Genomic DNA, 24,361 nt, shown 5'->3' with positions numbered 1-24,361 from the left:
TGCACACGCACACACTCAACTACTTTATACTTTTAGTCTTTCCTACTGATTTTGTGGTTGGAGAACTTGCCCTGCCTTTTCCTCTGTATTCTGCACTAGTCCCCTGATCTACATAGAATTCCCTTCTTACCTTGGTTGTTAAGAAAATTTCAACTTATCCCTCACTCCTCAATCCTAGTGGAAGGTGCTCTGGAATGCCCCGTTCCATGTTGCTCTATCGTATTAGCAGAGCCATCACTCTTTTTTGCCCCACTCCACATAGCTATAAATGGAAAGTATTACAACATATGTAAGTTTTCTGCTTGCTTATTATGAAGGTCTGTGCTCCCAGAAGTGACAGATAATTGTCTTTATACTCCTAAAGCCTTTATATTGGCTCAATGTGTATTTGTAGAAAGAAGGCAGTAAGAGTGTGGGGAATATGCATTTGCATTTATTCTCTTTCACTTGTGCTTGCATTTTAAATATTTATGCACCTGATAAACAAACCAACAAACCCACATATACTTGGAATTTCAGGGATTCAATCAGCAGAATAAAACATTTTAAAATAAAATAGTACATTTTAAGATAAAATGAATAAAAACATTTTAAAAAGAAAAATGACTTTTTCTTTAGAATTTTTTTAAAAGATTTTTATATATTTATTTTTAGCAAGTGAGAAAGGGAGGGAGAAAGAGAGGGAAAGAAACATCAGTCAGTTCCCTCTTGCATGCCCCCCAAATGAGGTTCTGGCCCACAGCCCAGACATGTGCCCTGACTGGAAATGGAACCAGAGACCTTGCACTTCACAGGCCGCTGCTCAATCCACAGCCACACCAGCCAGGGTGAAAATGGCGTCTTTTAATTGAAGTACATTTTGCTTTCCTTTTTAATTATATTTGTGATTGTTTCTTATGCAATACCTTCAAATGTAGTAGTAGTTACCCAATGAATGTTTGTTAAATTGAATTAAAATAAAAAATTTTTATTGTAGAAAGTAATATATTTAAGAATATAGTATATGTTGATATTAACAAGTATTTGATCAAGATATTTTTAAAAAATGTAAGTCTTTAGAATGTTTTCCTTTTCAAATGTTATTAAAAAGCGAAAACTTGGCATTTTCTGCTTTACTAAACCTTTCCAAAAAAAGGCTGAGATTTAATTCACCTGGTTGCCAATAACATGTCATGTTTCTTCTCATCTCTAAAATATCATTAATTTATATATTTCTTGAATCTCATAATATGTTATTATATTCTATGTATAGTATATTATATGTCACCATAGTGTGTCACTAGCTTCAACATTAGTCTGTGTTACTACTATACTGACCTTCATCTCCGCAAAGCTGCTTCTTTTCCAATACATTTTTTGACCCAAGGTTCATAAAAGTACAGATCATCGTTCTGACCATTTGGATTTTAATTCTAATTGAAACATCTTTTTTTCCCCCAGCAAGTAAAAATAATATAAAATGAGCAGTTTGCTTAAATGAGACGTAGCTCCAACTTTTTAATTCAATCCCATGTTTTTCTCACTTAATAATCAAGTTAACTAAAGACAAATCTCAAATAAACTTTTTACATTAATTCCACTTTAATATTGGACCTCTCCAGAAAATGACATTGTCTTTTCCATGATACTATATTTTCATTTCTTGCAGCTTTACCCTCAAATTTGATAATTTTCAATATTATTTCTCTAATGTTTTCTGTGTTAAAAATGACAACCTTTTAAGTTTCCATGTTTTCCTATAATATTGTTTCACTTATTTCCCATCATAATGTTAAGAAATTAATGAAACCATCATTATTCTTCCAATTTTGCTAGCAAGATACTGATGGCTTAGAAAGCTAATATTTATTAAGCCCTTTCTAGGTGCTAGACACTGTTCTAAATACTTTATTACCTCATTTAATCTTTGCAGCAATTCTTGGAAATAGGTACAATTTGTATCCTCCTTATTATGAGAACCCAGAGTATTTAAATAATCAGCCCTATCACCCAGAAATGGCAGCGCCATGATTAAAACCTTGGCAGTTTGTCTTCAGAGCTTTATTAGATGCATAAATAATAATGGCTGAACTAGATTTGAACCTCGAACTTCAGATTCTAGATTTTCTGCCTTTTTCTTTTTAAGTGTGTTGCCTCTTAAGTAAAGAATATTGAAGCCTAAAACATAGCTGCTCAGAAGTAGATTTGGGAACCCTTAACACAACAGCTTGTATTAAGAGTATAGGAAAGAAAAAAGACTCATGAATATGGACAACAGTGTCGTGATCACTGGGGGCAGTGGGGTATACAGGGACTAAATGGTAATGGAAAAAATATAAAAAAGATTAAAACTTTTAAAAAGTATAGGAAAATCCCATGAATTGAACATAAGCATTTTGTAAACATGTTTTCCTGTACTTTTCAGGAATGTGATGTCTTAGAAGCTTATACTCCCAAAATTGAGCTGAAACAGAGAGTTGAGCCATACTGAGAATAATCTGGATTATTTGGACATCTTTTTAGTAATGTAGGAAACTGTACACACACTTATGTGTACATACTTGCACACATAACTTATCCCTTTGTTAAAAAAAATACTGTTAAACAGTTGCACTCCCATTCTTTGCCTTTAGTTGGCTGCATCAGTGGAGAGCTTTGCTTCACGTTAGAGTTTAATGTTACTTGAGGAGTATAGCTCTTTATACTGCTAACCCTGAAACTTGGTTATTTACAACTGTAAATGTTACCCAAGATATATGAGTAGACAACAGTAGGGAAGAAATAAAGCAGTAGAATTGCTTAGAAGACTTTCTTGTGGAGCTTTGTTTGTTTGGATTTTTTTTCTCTCTCACAATTTAAAGCTACTTTTAATACTTTGGGATGAGCACTGCAGGAATAAAAGATACTGGCTGGCAAGGGGAAACCTCACCCCTAGGAGTGGCCCAGGGGGAGAAAGGCTACCTGAGGGAAAGGAAGCACAAAAGGGACCCACTGCAGACTCAGGGTAATGGGAGTGCCATCGGTGCTGGGACCTGTGAGCACTACAGGAGGAAATGCGAGCATGGTGGGGCTGGCTCCAGGCACAGAGGCGAAGGGCAGAAGGGATGGACATGAAGTCACAAAGCTACTTGGGTTCCGCCTTCCCTTTTGCCTTTTTCTGCTTTTGCTGCATGATCTTCAAGTCCCTCTGCTTGCAGGTGACAGCAGAAAGCCTGTCATCTTGGCACTTTCCCTTAGAGTAGCTCTGCTTTTTCATTTTCTTCTGGTTACCATGGGCCATGATAATGGCAGTGGCCCTGGTGGTTTTGATAGTAAACAACTTTAGTAGCATTAACACTGTGCTAAATTGGAAGAAGGGACTTAAGAACCTCTGATCCGATTTGTTCAGGAAGTAAAATGTTTCTGCATTGAATTGTTCTGAAGTTTAGCATTCTACTGAATTTAATTTAAGAATATCGGTATCAGGACATGTCAGGTATACCAGGGTACTAGAAGGGGTCGACTTTTTTAATTCTTAGAACCATTATATTCTTCATCAGAAGCTTATACACTTTCACATACACTTAAGTCACACACACTTTTATTTGTATCATTATTGGTTGCCTTTTTTGCAGATTAGTTGAACACACTAATGGAATTTTACTGATTCTGATCATAAGTTCCTCCATTCAAGCTGAAAGTCAGTTGAAGTAGGGAAATGAAGTTTCACAAGACTTTAGGCAACAGAACAAAAATTCTACAAGTCCCGTTTCTGTTGGAATCCCTTTATAAAGTATATGCATTTTATGTGTGATCCTAACTTGTTTTCAAGAGTTTTGTAGTGAGCTAATTTAAATGTAAAAGATATGAAAATAATATTTGTTTTATCCTAGCAGTTTCTACTTTTTAAGTTCACCTTGCTGCTATCAGTTAATCAAGTTACGCTCTTTCCTTTTTGAAAGCAGTTTACATATTTGGGAATCTTTATGGAAATATCAACTTACTACTTATGGGTTTGTTAAAAAAAATCCTGTGTATTATTTCTGCCTATGATCTTGGTAGTAAATTATAATTGAAAATTGGAGTTTGGGGGGATGTGCTTTCCTCCTACTTTCTCTTCCTAAGAGCTAATATACAGAGTAACAATTTACAGACTACAGATCAGTTTAGTTACACAGTGAGTGTTCATTCTGTGCTGTTGGCTGGTTGTTGTGGGGATGGTTTTATTTAATTTAAAGTCACATATGCTTTTATTTGTATCATCATTGGTTGCCTTTTTTGCAGATGTGTAGCACTTTGCAGTTTAGGTATTTGGATTTGTGAAGAACTAGTCCATGAGTCTCATCATCCTCAAATTAAGGAAGCTTTGAATGTAATTTGTGTTTCCTTAAAGGTAAGAGGGGAAAAAACTATTTAGTGGAATATATTAAGATAATGTAGAATCATGATTATTTTTCTCCAAGTGTTAGTTATATCTTGGTCTGTTATAGATAAAACAGTTAATAAATGTGTTCATTAATTTATTATTACATTATTTCCTAGATCCTAACTTTTTTATTAAGACCAGTCCTACTCTTGAATTTAGGTGATCCTAGTAATGGCCCCTTTTATCTCATCTTTTTTCTGTATTTGGCTTTGTCCCCAGGATACATATAGATGACTCCTAAAAAGGAAACTAGTTATTCAACAACATACATAGGGTTGTTTATTTTTCTCTTTATCAGTATTTTTTAACCTATTTGATCTTTATCACTTCTGAATTCTCAAGCTGCTTACTTAACTTTTTGACTTTATCATTCAAGTCAAATATCTTCTTTGTGAACAGAGTAAGATTTGTTCAGAAATAATAACCTAATTATTTGTAGAGCCTGAATTAATAAATGGATGTTTTTTTGTTTCTGAAAGTATATATAATATTGTTTATGTCTTAAGACTTGTAACATACTGTCTCTATAGGACTCTGAATACAAAGTACAAATATTACTGATTTAACAGATATTTCTGAGCATATACTAGCACAAGGCACTTTGTTAGGCAGAGTAAAAGAGACCAGAATAAAAATAGTTGTAAATACTAGATTCAGGAAATTAATGATATGATGGCTAAAAAGTATTAAACTAAGAGTGGTAAAATATAAAAAGCTGAGAGAACCAAATGAGTGGTGCATATAAACTAGAGTTCAGAGGAAACAGAGATCACTTGGACTTAGGTACCAGACATTTGGTCAGGGCTTGAAGAGTGGGTAGAATTTGGTCTTAGAGAAATAAGCATTAGAAGTTTGACTTTATGTCATTGGGGAGTTATTTAAGAGTTTTAAGCGTAGAGAATGTCAGCATAAGAGGAGTTCTTTAGAAGATTACCTTAGAAGTACTGTGTATAGTAGATTGGAATGGGGAAAGATTAATAATAAGATTAGAAGCTGCTGCAGAAATCCAGGTAAGAGAAAATGGAATAAAACTTAAATGAGGACAAACATTACAAATGAAAATATAAATGAAAAAATAAAATAATAAAAATAATTTTGTCTTTGGAATGTGTAGTGATTTTTTATTTTGCAGCTGTATATTTATCTTCCTAATTTTTTAATAAACCCATTATAAATATAGGATGACAAAAGGAAATGTATGAAATTTAAATTTTTCAACAGCCAATGCATTAATGCATAATAGTTCAGGAAGAAATTTTTATAAGTTTTTTTCTTTTGTTATTGTTACAGTTTACTAATAAAACAGTAGCCCATGTAGCTTGTAACATGCTTCACATGCTGGTTCATTATATACCTAGACTTCAGATTTACCAGCCTGATTCTCCCTTGAAAATTATTCAAGTAAGTAATTTATTATTTTTTTTTATAATGACGTTGTTAAAGATTTTTAGATTTGGATACCTAGAATCATAAAGTTAATTTAGTAGTTTTCTTCAAATTTTGCATAGGTAAATAATGGCAACCTGGGGGCATTCCTGAGTATCAGAGTTCATGACAGCACCTTTTTTTTGTATGTTAGAAGATCATGTTCTTGTTTTTAAATGCTACCTGCAAATTTGTAATTGCCATTGTCTTTATGAATATGCATTTGGCTTCATTCCCTCTCTTAGGTTAAGAAAACATATCACCCATCCAGTTACTATATCAGGACATTATTTTGATTCATAACTTTTCTTATCTCTTGAGCCAGTTGTTTGAAGTTTTTAAATTTTAAGTCCTGTCTTCTACATTTCATTTTTTATTGAATTTATTGGGGTACAGGTTTCAAGTGTACAACTCAATAAAACATGATCTGCGCACTGAATCATGCACCCATCACCCCAAACAAAGTCTCTTTCCACCCCCCACGCCCCGTATGTGTTTGCTTAATCTCTTCACCTTCTTTCATCCAGACTCCCATACCGCCTCTCCTGACAGTCGTCAGTCTGCTCCATGTATCCATGCCTCTGTTCCTATTTTGTTGGTCACTTCATTTTGTTCATTAGATTCCACATATATGTGAGATCATATGGTATTTGGCTTTCTCTGATTGGCTTGTTTCTCTGACTTAGCATAATAATCTCCAGGTCCATACATGCTGTCACAACAGGTAAGATTGCCTTTTTTTTTTAAAGGCCAAGAAATATTTCACTGGGTAAATGTACCATTGCTTTTTTTTTTTTTTTTAAATCCTCACCCAAGGATATGTTACTGATTGAGAGAGAGAGAGCAAGAGTGAGCATGAACCATCGATCAATTGCTTCCTGTATGCCTTCTGACAGGGGATCAAACCTGAAACCTTTTGGTGTATGGGACAGGGCTCCAACCAACTTAGCCACCCAGCCAGGGCAACCACAGCCTTCTTATCCACTCATTTACTGATGGACACTTGGGCTGTTTCCAGGTTTTGGGTGTTATAAATAATGTTGCTATAAACGTAATGGTACATACATTCATTCAAATTAGTGTTTTGGGTTTCTTAAGATGTATTCACTGAAGTGGGATCAATGGGTCAAAAGGCAGTTCCATTTTTAATTTTTCGAGAAAACTATATACTGTTTTCCACAGTGGCTGTATGAGTTTGCATTCCCACCAATAGCTCACAAGCGTTCCCTTTTCTACACATCCTCACCAGCACTTAGTTGTTTGTTGATTTATTGATGATGGCCTTTCTGACTGGTGTGAGGTGGTATCTCATTGTGGTTTTAATTTGCATCTCTCTGATGATTAGTGACATTGAGCTTTATTTTTCATATGTATATTGGTCCTGTGTATGTCCTCTTTGGACAAGTGTCTATTCAAGTCCTTTGCCCATTTTTTAATTGGGTTGTCTTCCCTGGTGTTGAGTTGTATACGTTCTTTATATATTTTGGGAATTAACCTGTGCTTTTGGTGTCTTACCCAAGATATCGATGCCAAGATACCAATGCCAACACCAAAGTCAAGAATCATTTTCCCTATGTTTTCTTCTAGGAGTTTTATCGTTTCAGATCTTAAATTGAAATCTTTGATTCATTTAGTGTAATTTTTGTGAGTGGTGTAAGTTAGGGGTGCAGTTTTATTCTTTTGTATGTGGCTATTTAGTTTTCATAGCCCCACTTATTGAAGAGACTACCCTTTCCATGTTGTGTGTTTTTCGTGCCCTTGTCAAAGATTAGTTGACCGTATAAGCTTAGGTTTATGTATAGACTCTCTGCTCTTATCCATTCTGTTTTATACCTGTGTATATGTCAGTACCTTACTGTCATATTTATATTACTATAATGTAACTTGAAATCAGGAAGTGTGTTGCTTCCAACTTTGTTCTTCTTAAGACAGCATTGGCCCTTTATGGCTTTTCATAGTCCATACAGATTTTAAAATGTTTTTTTCTGTTTCTGAGAAAAATGCCATTGGAATTTTGGATTTTACTGAATTTGTAGATCTCTGTGGGTGGTATGAACAATGGAACAGTATTAATTCTTCCAATCTATAACATGGAATATCTTCCCTTACAGTTGTCCTCCCTTATCCACAGTTTTGCCTTCTGCAATTTTATTTACCCATGGTCATTTGCAGTCCAAAAATAATAAATGGCAGGTTTCAGAAATAAACAATTTATAGTAAGTTTTAAATTGCACGCTGTTCTGGGTAGCATTGTGAAATCTCACATTCCTCTCCATCCCGCCTGGGCTGTAAATTGTCCCTTTGTCCTGCATATCCATACTGTACACACTACCCACCCATTAGATACTTAATAGCCATCTCAGTTATCAGATCGACTGTCATGGTATTCCAATGCTTGTGTTCAGTAAACCTTATTTTACTTAATAAAAACCTCAAAATATAAGAGTAGTGATGCTGGCAATTCAGATATACCAAAGAGAAGCTGTAAAGCACTTTCTTTAAATAAAAAGGTGAAAGTTGCTGACATTGCTAAGACCTACAATAAGACTGAACTTTCTATCCATGAAATTGTGAAGAAGGAAAAAGAATTTGTGCTAGTTTGCTGAGAGACCACATTCACATAACTGTTATTAAAGTATACTGTTATAATTGTTCTATTTTATCATTTTTTAATTGAAGGTATTGAGGTGACACTAATTAACAAAATTGTACCAGTTTCAGGTGCATACTTTTTTAAGGCATGTTATTGTGTGTTCATTACCCCAAGCCAAGTCTCCTTCCATCACCATTTATCCCCCAATACCATCTTCCACTTTCCCCACCCTGCCTCCCCCCCACAAATCACCATACTGTTGTCCGTGTCCATGAGTTGTTTCTCTTTTTTTTCTTTTCTGCTCAGTGCCTCTACCCCCTTAACTGAGGGCCCAACTGCCCCCCAACCCTGAACAGCTGTCAGCTTACTTTCTATCTATGAGTCTGTTTCTATTGTGCTTGTTAGTTTATTTTGTTCATTGGATTCCACATGAGAGTAAAATCATATGGTATTTGTCTTTCTCTGACTGACTTAGCATAAGCTCTCCAGGTCCACCCATGCTGTCACAAAAGTTAAGGTTTCCTTCTTTTTTATGGCCAAGTAGCATTCCATTGTGTAAATGTAGCACAGCTTTTTTATTCACTCATCTGTTGATGGATTACTGTTGTTAATCTCTTACTCTACCTAATTTACAGATTAAACTAGATCATAGGTATGTATGTATAGGAAAAAACATATTACGTACAGGGTTTGGTACTCAGGTTTTAGGTATCCACTGGGGATCTTGGAACAAAGCCCCTGTAGATCAGGGTTTGTGTCCACTTCATTTCATTCCTCGGTGTTTTATTGTTTTCAACGTACAGGTCTTTCACCTTCTTGATTAAATTTATTCCTAAGTATTTAATTGATTTTGATGCTATTGTAATATGGGGATACCTTTCATAATTTCTCTTTCTGATAGTTTGTTGCTTGTGTATAGAAATGCAACTGATTCTTGTATAGTGATTTTGTATCCTGCAACTTTACTGAGTTCATTTGTAGTTGTAACAGGTTTTTGCTACGGTGTTTAGGGTTTCCTATATATAAGATCATGTCATCTGTAAAAAGAAATAGTTTTATTTCTTCCTTTCAGATTTGGATGCTATTTATTTACCCAATTTCTATGATAGGACTTTTAGTAACTGTGTCAAATAGAAATGGCAGTTGTAGACATTATTGCCTTATTCCTGACCTTAGATGAAAGGCTTTTTAGCTTCTCACCATTGAATGTGATACTATTGGTGGACTTGTCATTTATGGCCTTTACTTATGTTGAGGTACATTCCTTCTATACTTCATATGTTGAGCAGAGTAGATATCTTAAGTGACAGAATTACAGGTGATTTTTATAAATCTTTGTGCTTATATATATATATACTTTTTATTAGAATATATTATCTGTGTATTTACCCTGATTCATGAGTTTGTGCAAAATCCATTTATCGTTGACAGCATATAATGTTCTAAGATCTCACTTATAAGAGGAATCTAATGAACAAAATAAACTAATGAGCAAAATAGAACCAGAGACATAGAATCATGGAATAGATTGACAGTGGTAAGAGGGGAGGAGAGAGCTGGGGAATGTTTGAAAGAAGGTGAAGGGATTAGTCAAGGAACATGTATGAAGAACCTATGGACATGGACAATTGGGGCAGGGTTGACTGGAGGTGGGGTGTGGGCTGGGCAGAACGGGGCAAAGGGGGAAATAGTTGGACAACTGTAAAACATAAAAATAAATAAATAAATAAAAATTAAAAAGATGTTAATAAAACAACTTGGGGGACAAATATAATGTTGGTTCTGTATAGAAAGATTGCAAATGATTAATAGTTAAGAGTACTTGAAAAGTTTACATTTAAAAATTACTTAGAAAAAACATTGTTAATGTTTCAGGATAAACTTGCAGCAATAGATTCCGTATCATTTTAGCATTAACATTTAAGTTTTAAAGTGTACCATTAGTTTATAAACATATTTTGTGCTTTTTTTTTCCTCCTTATTTTTGTTTGATTGTTCGTTTGTTTGCTTTTGGACTATAGATCCTGATAGCCACTATTACCCATCTTTTGCCAAGTACTGAAGCTTCATCTTATGAAATGGACAAGAGGGTAATTTAAATTTTGTTTCTTATTTAATGTAGTTATGTAGTAAAATATTTATATTTTAATGGCAATCTTAATCATCTTGTATTTAAAATTGACTATAATGTGACATATATCGATTATTTAAGTGTAACAAATTGTATTTTCATCCAGATTTTAAGTTAAACATGCTCATTTGATAAAGTCTTTGAATCTAAAGGATTGTAAGGAACATTAATTCAAAAGCTGTGTTTAAAAGTTATTTGGGTTACTTCTCCTTCCCTCTTCCTCACCTCAGTGTGGTTATATAATTCATTGGAAATAGAGTGCAGGCCATTTTTTTTCATCTGTTTGTATTTTGCTTTTTTATTTGTTTTTTTAGTCTGTGGTATATTTATCCTTTGTTTATTTTTTTAATAAATGAGCAGATACATCTGTATTTTCTTTTTTCTTCTTGTTTGTTACACAATATTCTTTTCACTTTACAGTATATCCTGGAAATTCATGATCAGTTCACAAAGATCTTCCATGTTTTGTTTTTTTACAGCTGTGTAGTATTAGTACTTTATTGTGTGAATGTAACATAGTTTATCCAACTCACTCTACTAATGTAAACATAGATCGTTTTCAGAGTTTTGTAGTTACAAACAATGCTGCTGTGATGAGCTTTGTGCCTGTATATTTATTTTTACATTATTGAATTGAGTCTTTGGGGTATATTACTAGAAGTTGAATTGTTGGGTCAAAAGGTAAACAGATATGTAATTTAGTTAAATATTGTCATTTTTACAAGCAAACTGTGAGAGTGTCTATTTCCTTAGAGCCTAAACTCAGTGTGTGTCATTTTTTAAAAAATTTTGCCAGTTTGATAGGGAAACAATGATATCTCAGTGTAGTTTTTATTTACCTTTCTGTTTTTATTAATTAGGTTGAATATCTTCTGATACTTAATAGTGGATTAATCTTTTATATATTTTATTTTTGTGAATTGCTTATTCATATCGTTTTACATTTTCTGACAAGTTTTCGTGTTTTTCCCTGAAGTTTTTACATACTAGGGATATTAGCTCTTAACCCATGATATATGTTGCAAATGTTTTCTCTCTTTTTTTCATTTGCCTTTGATTTTGTTTACGGTGGGTTTTTTGTTGTTATTTCATGTGTGGGATTATGAAAAATATTTTTTTATGCAGTTTATCAATCTTTCTTTCACTGCGCCTGAATTTTGAGTCATAGGTAGAAAACCTTTCATTAAACCCTGGATAAAGAACAATTCACCCGTATTTTCTTCTAGAATTTACATGGCTTCATTTTTTGCTTCTTTATTCCTCATTCATTTGGAGTTTATCTGTTATATTCTGAGAAAGGGGCCTAATTTTTGTTGTTTTTCCCAGTGGATCACCAGATCTTTGGTTCCATGTAACAAAAAGTTCATCTTTGCCTTTTAGTGAATATAACAACTAGTGAGTTCCATAACTACTTGGGTCTGTTTTTTGAGTTTCTGTACTAGCAGTTTTCAAGCTCTTTTGGTGACAAGACCCGTTTAGTGCTGTAAAACAGTATTGAAGACTTCAATGAACTCTTGTTCATCTGGATTACATTTTGTCCACTTGAGCTGTCTTGTACTGAAAGTGGTGTGTTACAGTCTCCCATTATTAGTGCTTTTACATTTTCTTGCAGCTATTGCAGCTTTTGTGTTATAAAGGTAGTCACTGTTTTTGATACACAGATATTTGTAAATCTTTTATCATCATTTTAAATTAATGCTCTTTGGTTTGAATTCTAATTTGTCTGGTACACCTTTGCCTTTCTGAATCTTTTTGTTTAACCTTTTTGACATACCTTCTGGTATATCTCTTGAATACAGCGTATACTTGGGTCTTGCTATGTGAGCCAGACTAAAAATCTTTTCCTTTCATTAGGCAAGTTAAACCCATTCTGATGAGACTTACATGTTTGGTCTCACTTCTTTCATTTTAGGATTATTATGCATAATATATTTTCTGTGCTTTTTTCCCTCTAAATGATGTATTTCCCTTGTTTTTCTTTTGTTTAAGTAAGTCCCTTTTGCTATTCAGAAAATCTTGTACTTTATTCTTATGTTTACCTTTATATGTATACCTATTTTAATGCTTTTATTCTCTTGCTTTCTTACCTTAACCTCTTACTGTCTGGTTTATGAGTATTTAATGGTATTTTTTATCTCCTATCTATTTGCCTGTATGTTAATAGATGAGCTTATTCCACTTTTATCTTTCTCTTCACCTTCACTTTTAGTTACTTTATTTCTTCATATAACATACAGCATGTCATGTAACATAATTTTCCCACACTAATTTCTACCTTCATGTTTTTTAAATCTTAGATTTATAATTACATGTATCAAGTACTCACCATTATTCATTTTGCTGAAGTTCTTCAGTCAGCTTCTTGGTTGGATGAGAAGTTCATCTTTATTCTTCAAGATAGACTCATGAATACAGAATTCCCCAAGCTTTGAGTATTTAAAACCTTTTCTGTAACCCTGATACTTGAAAAACAACTTGGTTAGATATGGAGTCCTTGTTTCACACTTATTTCCTTGAGGTTTTGTTTTTGTTTTAATGTTGCCTTGCTTTATGTATTGTTTTGTGATGCCAGTTTTATTCTTTACACTTTGTGAATTATTTTTTTTTCCTGGAGGCGTGTGTGTGTGTGTGTGTGTGTATTTTTAAGTCTTTTGAAGTTTTAGCAGGATGTGTGTTAGGAGTTTATTATTGGAGGTCACTTTGCCGTGACATCTGTTGGGCTTTTAAAATATGTAGATTTCAGGGACTTCTCATATGTGAATTGGATATTCTTTTTCTTCCATTTCACTCATTTTCTCTCTGACATTTTACTTTTTTCCTTATCTCATTTTTATTTGCTCAGTTGTTTTTCCCGTTCTTCAGTGCCTCTTATTAAATTTTTTCTGATTTTTCAAATTTATTCTTCCTTAGGCATTTTAGAATTCAGCCTTCTTTTCTAATATTATTTTATTTTTTCTTTTAGTTCTTTTCCTGACTTGAACCAATTCTTCCCTTCTTGGTTTATTTCTTTTTAGTTTTTAAATTTCTAATTGAAAATGGGGTTTTCTTTCCCCCCATATCTTAATGCCAATTTGAAAATACTTAGATTAGAAACTTGTGACACAGTTTCCTTGTGTCTTTTAACTGGATTATTGGGGGGAAACGTTCATCAGCTGAATTGCTTGGATTCTCATGTTTTCTTTTTGTAGTAGTTTTGTATAGATGAATACTTCCTCTACATATCATATCTGTAAACAAGTTTGGTTGCTTGGGGTGGTTTACAAGATTTCTACTTTAAGAGCTTTCTTTTCTGAAAGTTTAACAAAGTATAGCATCTTTATTGGATGATACTTTTTAAAAAGGAGAAGAATTGTAGGTCCTAAATTTTTTTAAGACTTAAAGGATCCTAAATTTCTCTTTAGATTTTCTTTTTACTGCATGTTTTCCATTGCATTTCTCTCCAATTCCTCTTAATATTCTTCTCCCCAAAGGCATTACCTTTTCTGTGTGTACTTGTAAGTTCGTTCTTTCTTTTCAACACTCTCTACCAGTACACTTTTTCAGTAGTCACACTGAAATGTTATGTTACGCTTGTTGAGTTGGCTCTGACTCCTTGAACCCTCCTATTAATAAGTGATGTCTACAATGTCCTGCTCTCAATGGCCCGGCTCAGCTCCTGTAGACTCATGCCTATGGCTTCTTTAATAAAGGCAGTCAATCTCATATTTGGCCTTCCTCTTTTCCTGCTGCTTTCTACATTTCCCCTCATTATTGTATTTTCCAAAGACCTCTGCCTTTTCCTGATGTGCCGGATGCAGAACAGCTTCATTTTGTCATTTTTGCCTCCAGTGTATTTCAGGAAGACTTACTCTCAGACCCGCTGGTTTGTCTTTCTGGCAGTTCAGGGAATTGTGCAGCTCTCCTCCAACACCATATTTCAAGTGAATTAATTTTTTTCCCTATCAGCCTTCTTCATTGTCCAACTCTCACACCTGAACGAAGTAATTGGGAGCAAAAAGGTATAAACGATCTTAGCTTTGGTCTCTGGTGACACATTTTTGTTCTTAGTGATCTCTAATTCTTCCATTGCTGCTCTTCCAAGTCTCAGAAATTTCTTGATTTCTTGGCTGCTGTCTTTATTTGAATTGATGACTGAAAAAAGGAAGGCAGAATCTTTAACAACTTCAGTGTTTTCATTATCTATGTTAAAAGTTGTGTATTTCATTTATAGTCATGATTTTTGTCATCTTAATGTTAAAATGCTATCCTTTAGCACTTTCGTCTTTTACTTTAATCAGAAATTGTTTCAGATCTTCACTACTTGCTGCCAGCAAGATGGTGTTATCTGCATATCTTAAGTTGCTGATATTTTTTTCACCAATTTTCACTCCTTCCTCTGAGCCTACCTCAGTTTTTTATATGATATGTTCTGCATACAGGTTAAACAAACAGAGATAAACTGCATCCTTGTTATACACATTTGCCTATAGGAAACCACTCTGTCTCTCCATGGCTTCCTGTGCACAGTGCAGGTTGCGCATCAGAACAATTAAATGCTGAGGCATGCGCATTTTTCTCGGAGCAAGCCATAGCTTGCTCAACATAGTCAAAGCCTTTACCATAGTCTAAAACATAGACTAACCTTACTAACACTCCTTAGTATCTCCTTTCTTGAGGTTTGGGATGTATACTGAATGTTTCCAGTCTGTAGGCCATTGTTTTGTTGTCCATATTTCTTGCTATATTCTTGTTAGGATTTTGACAGATAGTCTCTGTGGCTTGAAATAATTCTGTCAGCGTCCCATCCGCCACGGGTGATTTATTTCTTCCCAATAGTTTCAGGGTGGTTTTCACTTTTAGAATTACAGGTTCTTCCTCAGAGGAATCTTCTTCAAAGGTGTCTGTTACCCTTTTTCATATAGATTTTCATTATACTATTTCCATTATCCCTTCATTTTCTCCTGGTCAGGTAATGTGCTTCCTTTTTTGGTCATTCAGCCTTCCTAGTCTAGGTTTGAATTTCCCTTTTATTCCTTGAATCTTCTAGTAGAGATCTCTTAATTTTCCATTTTTGTTGTTGTTGCCATACTCTTTTATCTCCTTCCACTAACTGTTGTGATAGTTCTTTTTATCTCTGCATGGTAGTCAATGAAAAATTGCATTCAGGATTCTAAACCCGCTTTTGTCACCTTTTACTTTTGCATCTCACCTACCTCTAACAATTTTTAGTGTTTCTTCTGTCATCCATCACCATTTTTATTTCCTTCCTACTCTCGCATTATCTTTCCACATTCTTCCCTAATAATAATTCTTTTTACAGTCCATAGTTTTTCTGGTTCTCAGTTAAGTTGAACAGTGCAATTCTATTTTCTGTGGGGGCTTTAAATCCATCAGGAATTATATTTTAGCACTACAATTCTTTTAGTGCTCTTTGGCTTTCCTCAAATGCCTGATATTAACGTTAACAGGCCACGGTCAGTACCACAGTTCTCTCACTTAAAGTGGACTTTTTCTTTCTGGGTCGTTTTGTACCTAGTTCCCTTTTCTCTCGCAGTTTTTCCTTGCTCTTCATGAAAACTTGCAATGGGAAAATGGGGGAAAGCTTCCTGGGGATTTGCTATATATTTTCCACTTACACATAATTTGAAGTTCGGATGTTCTGTTTTCTGGTCAAACTGAGAATGTGGGGTTTGTGATGTTTTATTGGTTCTTTTTGTTCTTTATTGCTCTTTTGGAGGATATGTTGGAAGATTTAGAACAGCATTACTCTTTGAGTTGGAGAACTGCTCTTTCAGTCTAAGCATCAACAGATCTCTTATTGTCACTTGATTGACACTTTTATGGCACTAATTGTGATTTTTTTTTTTCTAATCAAATAAAATGGGCCACATAGGCACTGCTATTTTACTCTACATTTTGGATGAAAATGTTTTGGTTATAACATCCATTAGTTTAAAAATATCCAGTGGAAAGATTTATTTTAAAAAATAACAGTTTCAGAAAGAGATTAAGATAGTCTAGTCTTTCTGGCAGATACTCAGTGAGGTGTTGTTAAATTAGAAGAATATAGCTAATTGATGTCTGTTCTTTTTAAGCTCAGTTTGTTTTTTTAATTAAAAAATTAACCTTCCTGTTTTTATTAAGGTTTCATTGTGCTTGCACTTAAGTATAAGTGAGAAACTCACAATAATGCTCATATAAAACACCGTAGAAGTTAGGTCTTGTAAATATTAAGGTTGGAATTTAGGATTGATAGTTCCTGAAATAAATTTGGAAAACAAAAAATAAGTTGGTGAATTTCTGTTAAATAGTTAGCTCTTACTTTATGAGTTTACAATAATAATGATCCTTTTTGTTGTCGTTACAGTTGGTTGTGTCTTTACTTCTGTGCCTTCTGGACTGGATCATGGCCTTACCTCTAAAGACACTGCTCCAACCAGTCCATGCTACAGGAGCAGAAAATGACAAAATAGAAAAGTCTGTCCTCAGCTGCATTTATAAGGTAAACTTCTCTCCTTTATTATTTATTTGGTAACTGAGGTTTTATAAAACCTTAACCAATAATGTTCCTTAGTATTTCATTTACAGCTAGGTATTTTATAGGAGCATAGATTTATCTTATAGTACCTAAAGATAATTAAAAAGTAGTACCTATGATACACCATTGTTTTATTTCTACATTTTTAAAGGAGTCAAATCTTTGTTGAATATAAGAATTTTAGTTAAATTTTACTAATCTTTTTAGAGGTATTAAATTTTACCTTGTTTGAAGGGCTAAGTTTTAAACTATTTAAAATTTTGTCAAGCTCTTGTATTGCCAGTAGACTTTTTTCTCTTTTTACTTTTATTTAATTACTTTTACTAAAAAGGAAAACTTGTATGTTTTTTTCCTTGTATTTTCAGGTATTACATGGATGTGTTTATGGAGCTCAGTGTTTTAGCAATCCAAGGTATTTTCCAATTAGCCTCTCAGATTTGGCATCTGTAGATTATGATCCTTTTATGCATTTGGAAAGTCTGAAAGAGCCTGAACCTCTGCACTCTCCTGATTCAGAACGCTCTTCTAAACTCCAGCCAGTAACAGAAGGTAAAATGAATTTTTGTCAGGACAGTATTGTTGTTTGGGTTCTCTCAAGGCATGATTTGAGGCCTTGGGTGGAAATAATGGACAAGGATATATTTTACTTTGTAGTTGTTTACTAAACCATATATATTACTGCACACTTCATTTTTAGTTTAATTACTTCATATAAACAGTTGCTAAGATTACATGTGATGACATTCCCTTTATACTTCTAGCTAAGTTACTCTGCTAAGTTCCCTTTGATATTTTACTTTATACATCATAGGATTTATATAATTGACTAAGAGTTTTAGCTTTGGAGTCTGACTGACATATTGAGTTTTGACATTCATTTAATAATAGCTTAGTGACTATGTCTGTATCCTTATTTGTAAAGTGGGGATAATAATATTTGTTCCTTCATAGGGTCGTTTTAAGTACTAAATAAGATAATATGCATAAAACCCTTTACACAGTGCTTGGTCCGTAGTGAACTCAGTAACATTTTTTTAAAGTCTTATTGCTTCTACAGTCAGCGTTTATTGTCCAATATAAGGGAAAGATGTAAACAAATAACCTTATGAGTATAAAAATAAAAGTACATTCAAGATACAGAGGTCACTCAGAGGAACCCAGCTTAATGAAGTGTTTTAAGGAGGTGGTATACATGATAAAATTAGTATTAAGAGCACTTTGACAGTAGTTTTTTAAAAAAAATTTTATTTGATTTTTAGAGAGGAAGGTGTTAGGTGAGGGGAAGAAACATTAATTTGTCTTTCCACTTATTTTTGCATTCATTGGTTGATTCTTATATGTGCCCTGACCAGGGATCAAACCCATAACTTTGGTGTGTTGGGATGATGACCTAACCATCTGAACTACCCTGCTAGGGCTCTATAAATAAAGTTTTATTAGGACATCTCCATGGTGTTCATTTATGTATCATTACGGCAACTTTTGTGCAAAAAGGGTAGTGTCAAGTGGTTTCAGCAGAGATTTTGTGGGCCTTAAAGCCAAAAATATTTGCTCTCTGCCCTTTACAATGAAGTTTGCTAACTTCAGATATGTTAGATTAACTTTAGGGAGATTAACTCAGGAGCAGAGAGGCTAAGCATGAGGCTATTGCAATAGTCCAAGCAAAAGTTGTTAAAAGCTTAGAGTAATTAGATTTTCCCCCAGATAGACCAAGAATATGAGAAAGTTCAGAGGCATGGAAGAGGAAATGAGAATTGTGCTAGAAATGTTTTCGTTTGAGGGCTATTGGATATTTACATGAAGGTATCTAGTGGACAGTTCGTTGTATATGCTGATCTAGTTGTTAGCAAAGAGGTCTCTGTGAGGAATATGTATTTATATGCATGTGTATTTTGAGGAGAAAAAGTTGGAAAGGAAGAAAAAACAAAGTAATTTTTCAGAAATGAAGGGAGGAGAAAGATTCTTAAAAGATTGGCTAACAGTGTTAAATGATAGAGAGGTTGAGTATAAAAACACTGACAAGTACCATATTTAGCTGTGTATAATGCACACCCGGGTTTTTTGTGTGCATTATACACGGGATTATTATACCCATGTATAATGCACATCCTTATTTTTCCCTAAAAAATTTGGGCAAAAAGTGTGCATTGTACATAGCAAAATATGGTATGTCTACTCTAGTTTCAGGAGAGAAGTAGGAGGCAGAGTGGGTGGCTGTGGGCTGAGGAGCAAAAAGGAGTTAAGGAAGTAGAGCCATCTGTCGAAACTACTCTTTATAGCAGCTTGACTATTAAAAAAGAAAAGTAATAAAACAGTGGGAAAGCTAACAGATGATTCAGGGTTAAGGTATTTTTAAGGATGAAGAGGGTTTAAATTAATCATAAGCTGAGAAGGAAGGTGGGAAGGGGGTCATCATTAATACAGTGAGTTCCTGAGTAGTGAGCAGGAGAGTATAGGTGCTAGTATCAGCCCTTCTTCTGAGACCAGAAAGAAGATGAAAGTAAACTAAGGGGATTGAGAGACGTTATTGAGGGCCCGAAATAAAATGGAAACTACAAAGTTTTGTTTCCACCAGTCTACCTTCAGTAAGGTAGCTATGGCAGAAATATAAACTATGGCTTTCAGAATATTGGTATATTATGGTTTAATCATCGAATCTAGGCTTGACTGACCTGATCCTACGGGTTGGCTAGTAAGTTGAAAGAAAATGGAGTGGACCAGTAAGTCAGAGAGTAGATGTGATTGATAATAGTTTAGAACAGTGATTCTCAGCCTTGGCTGCACATTGGAATACTGATGCTCTGGTCCCATCAATAGAGATTTTGATGTATTGATCTGAGATTGCTGGGATTTTTTAAAGCTTTGCAGGTGATTATTATGCAGCCAAGGTTGAGGACAACTAAAAGGGTCAGTATGTTGGGGCAGTGGAGTGAAACGTCTTCAAATAAATTTCACAAGGAAGCCCTATTTGCAAGACTTAAGTAGAGCTGAAGCAGAATAGAGGCCAGTATCCATCTCTCCATCTCCAAGAGCTCTACAAAAGAAAATTGGGAAATCACTGGACTAGGAGGTTGTGGTCAAAGAGTAAGCTATAAAGGAAGAGTTTGAGTTTTAAAGGCAAAATAGTTATAAATGATTAAAACATGTAGGATGTGATCATGATAATGGATTGATGACAGAATGCAAGTGGAAATACGAAGTTATACATCAAGGAAATAAAATTAAGGTTTTGGGTTGACCACAAGTTGCTACTAGTTTGTCTAGAATACAAATATATAAGTGAAGTATCTCAGATACTAGACAGTATATTATAGCAAAATAATTTTGGTTTTCCACTTATTTATGCATTCATTGGTTGATTCTTGTATGTGCCCTGACCAGGGATAAACCCAATTATTGGACAATAATTGGTATCACAATTTATTCCTTCTTTGGATTTGGCATAGTAAAACTGTATATTTTATGTAAAAACAAAGATATATAAAAATGTTCATTTTTTTTCCTTTTTTAAAAATTTTATTTTTTAATTTAAACCAACATTCAATATTATTTTATATTAGTTTCAGATGTACAGCATAGTATTTAGACAATCATAATTTACAAAGTGACACCCCCCCACCACAATATTTCAAGTACCCACTTGGCACCATACTTAATTATTACAATATTATTGACTATATTCCCTATGCTGTACTTTATACCCCCATGGCTATAACTACCAATTTGTACTTCTTAATCCCTTCACCTTTTTCACCCAGCCCCCCAACCTCCCTCCACTCTGGTAACCATAAGTATTTTCTGTATCTGTGAGCCTTTTTCTATTTTATTTGTTTATTTTGTTCTTTAGATTCCACATATGAGTGAAATCATATATTTGTGTTTGTCTAACTTATTTCACTTAGCATAATACTTTCTAGGTCCATCCATACTGTCAGAAATCATAAGATTTCGTTCTTCATCCTTTTTTATGGCCAAGTAATACTCCATTGTATATATGTACCACAACATTTTTTATCTACTCATCTATCTATGGGCACACTTTTTGCATTTTCAAAGATGTAAAATGATAAAAGTTTGATTTGGGGCAGTAAAGTGTATTTCTGAATCAGTGAAGTAAATTGTTTACTTATGTTAAGGGAACATAATGTATTTTTCCCTTAATGTATTTTAATGTATTTCATACAGTTCCCTATAATGTATTTTAATGATTTTGTAGCAAATTTACTGTACTATTAACAGTCACTTTAAAAGGCACAAAGGTAAGGATTTAAATAGATGAGCTTTATATTGATACCGAATACTCTGTGGAGTACTATTCTCGAAATGTATTCAGTTTTTCCCTTTGGATTTCTTAATTAAAGGTATTAAGGACCAAATAAATGCAGAACCTTTTAGAAACAGCTGTGAGCTAACAGCAGGTGAATCTGTGGTCTGTCGTGACTACATGCTGTGTTTTGTTTTTTTTTTTTAATGTGGCAAAAATGACTAATCATAGTGCCCTTGTCTAAGGCATGCTTCATCATCTTCAAGTACTTTTTTGGCCAAAGATTTCTAAACATAGAGTGTCCCTAATAAGCTCAGTATTGGATTGAACAAGTCTGATTTGAGAACTATTGGCAAGAGTAGCTGTAATTATTAAATTTACTGAAGAATAAAGCAAGGTAGTGAAGTTGGCTTTTTGTCAAATGGCAGTAGTCTTATTAGCAAAAAGTCATCATTTGCAGGGTCAGAGTGAAAGGAGGCTCCAAAGAATTCATTCTGTCCTAATTATAGTTTCTCCTATATATATTATGCAAAGCTAATATTTAAAGCATTTGCCAAAATTAACTTCCTCTGCGTGTTCTATTACAGTGCAGTGAATTACAGCAGCTTTTTATGTCTTGTTGCTTTTGTATGCCATAATAATCTATAATTATGGGTTTGCTGCAAATGCTGTAGGGTTTGTTTAATCTGACAATCTGAAAAGACAACCCTGAATAGGCTTTTTTAAATGAATGCTAGTTACACAAAGCCTTAGAAGCATCGATATCTTCATTTTGCATATTCTCACAAGGCTAGTTATTTTAGAATTTCATTATGAATTTTTAAATTAGAGCATTTCATATATTTTTTATATCTAAGGAGATATGTAGAAGGGGAGATATGTCCTACAGTTTATAACTCAAAAATAAATCTAAATAAATCTAACCTCCCAATTAAAAGTTGAGATTTTTATCATTTTATATTTATACATATCCTAAATTTAGAAACAAAACTTAGGAAAAAATACTTTTACCTATACCTGAAAATCTAAATTTATTTGTTAAGTGTTCTCAATGTTAATAATTATGACAGATTGGTGGAAAAGTTCATTCAAATTGCATTCCTACTATTTCTTCCTTTGGGAAGAGCATCTGTAGAATGGACCGGTACCTTGACTTAGGGGTTTACATTTTAGGGAAAGAGCTGGCTCATTCCTGTAGTTTATTATAAGCAAGTTAAAAAAAAGAAATCATAAAACCCATGTTACTTATAATGCTCTCAAAAACTGAATGATTTATGTTGTTTCTGTTATATCTAACTCTGTATATGAGTTTTCAGTTTATCTTTACAAAAAGTCTGTGTTATTCCTAGAGAAAAATGGGTATTAAAGAGTTTTATGTGATTATTTTTCCATGATCACAGAGCAAACCAGAGACAAAGTCAGGAATTCTTCTCTTTTCTGTGATCTATTTCTGTTAAATTACACTCCTTTGCTTCTTCAGAAATGTTCTGCAAAAAAAATTCACTGCTTAAATAAAATGAATTGCATTTTAAAGTGTATCACTCAACAGGAAGAAAAGGGAAAAGAAAATAACAGAAAAGTATTTTCCAACATCAAAAAATTTTTAAATCTTTATAATATTTTACCATTTAAGACAAGATATAATCTATTTAAATGAGCATTTTAAATTTATCATGTCTATTTGGTCATTCATGCTAAGTAATACCTTTTTGATGTTACTATACACAGAAAAAAATTGAATTTATTGTTTGCAAGGGTTGCATTAATTTGCCACAAGAAAAGAGCAGTTGAACAAAAGAGGAAAAATAAGGAAATTGGAGCTGTGGTAAAGATGGAAATAACACTGAGCTGGGGAGTAAAAGGCCAGTACTGACATAACAAGCAAATCCCTTATCTTCTGTGAACTTATTTGTCCTCATGTGCAAAATGATAAGTAAGCACTAGCTTATATGTTAAGGCCCCGTAGAGTGTTAATTTCATTATATTCTAAGTTATAATTAAGAAAAAACAGGCCACCCCTCTCTTTTTCATCAGGTAGTGACACATCTTTTTACTTAGCTTATAGTTTTGGAAATGTAGAACTAAATTAGGGTTAATCATTTAGTGTGATTATCCAATGTTGAATATCTGATTTTCAGAACAAGCCATAATTATAGTGGCTAGAACAGCTCAATGTAAATGAGTTCTTAAGTAAACTACCGGAATGTTCATATGTGCATATGTTGACTATGGAGGCATAAAACTTGGTTGATAGTGGAAGAAGATTGAAATGTCGATACTCAGGAACATTTCAGAATCAAGCAAGCACAATGAAAACTGTTCTTTTATAGAGTTGTAATAAAGGAGATGTTATTGTTATTACTGGCATAGCAGTTGGTTTGTTGCTCACTCACTGCCTGTATCCAGTGGTATTGGTTCTGAAACTTGATGGCTATAGCCTTGAAAATGAAACACCATTCTCTCTTGCCTTTTTTTGAGTACATACCAGCAATACACAAGCTAGTTTCCTTTATAAACTTTAAAAATTGGATTTATTGAGGTATAATTTACATGAAGTAAAATGTATCCTCTTTTTGATGTAGGAATTTTACTTTATGTTGTGTTGGTGGTTAACACAGTTCTATACAGTTACCAAAATTCATCACAGAGTACAATTAGAATTAGGGAATCTGTTGAATATATATAATACTTTCATCATCTTGTATTTATTCTGGCAGGTAGGCCATAGTATTCCCAAATGATTAACTTTCAGAATACAAATACTACTCAGTTCACTCTGTAACTGTGGTATAACAATACAAAGACACAGTCATTCTGTAAGCATCCCTGTAACTAAAACCAGAACACCATAAATACACACGTGTGCATGCAAACACACAACTAAAATCCTCTTCCTACATGAATGATTACTACTTCTTTATCAATGGCAACTCTTCTTCCATCTCCTAGGTGAAAAGTATCGAGATAAACATCACTGAATTGTGCCCACTTCTTGACACCACTTATTCCTGAACTGTTTTCCACATCAACCCTCCTTAGAATGACAC

General features: G+C 33.7%; 1 protein-coding gene across 3 annotated transcripts in view; it reads left to right on the top strand.

Annotated features, from left to right (window-relative positions):
• Nucleotides 1–24,361, top strand: part of RALGAPA1 (Ral GTPase activating protein catalytic subunit alpha 1) — a 260,435-nt gene that overhangs the window by 138,863 nt on the left and 97,211 nt on the right. For all 3 annotated transcript variants that reach the window (XM_054588112.1, XM_054588037.1, XM_054587963.1), the window contains 5 exons: nucleotides 4,243–4,351; nucleotides 5,675–5,785; nucleotides 10,424–10,492; nucleotides 16,880–17,014; nucleotides 17,416–17,599. In XM_054588112.1, coding sequence (XP_054444087.1) covers nucleotides 4,243–4,351; nucleotides 5,675–5,785; nucleotides 10,424–10,492; nucleotides 16,880–17,014; nucleotides 17,416–17,599 — 608 coding nt within the window. The remainder of the gene's footprint in view (nucleotides 1–4,242; nucleotides 4,352–5,674; nucleotides 5,786–10,423; nucleotides 10,493–16,879; nucleotides 17,015–17,415; nucleotides 17,600–24,361) is intronic.

This window comes from Pteronotus mesoamericanus, unplaced genomic scaffold (assembly GCF_021234165.1).
Source record: "Pteronotus mesoamericanus isolate MK-2021 breed Mesoamerican mustached bat unplaced genomic scaffold, CSHL_Meso_final contig_100, whole genome shotgun sequence".
Lineage (NCBI taxonomy): Eukaryota > Metazoa > Chordata > Mammalia > Chiroptera > Mormoopidae > Pteronotus > Pteronotus mesoamericanus.
Note: the sequence above shows the minus strand (reverse complement) of the source record. Positions and strands in the feature narration are given on the sequence as shown.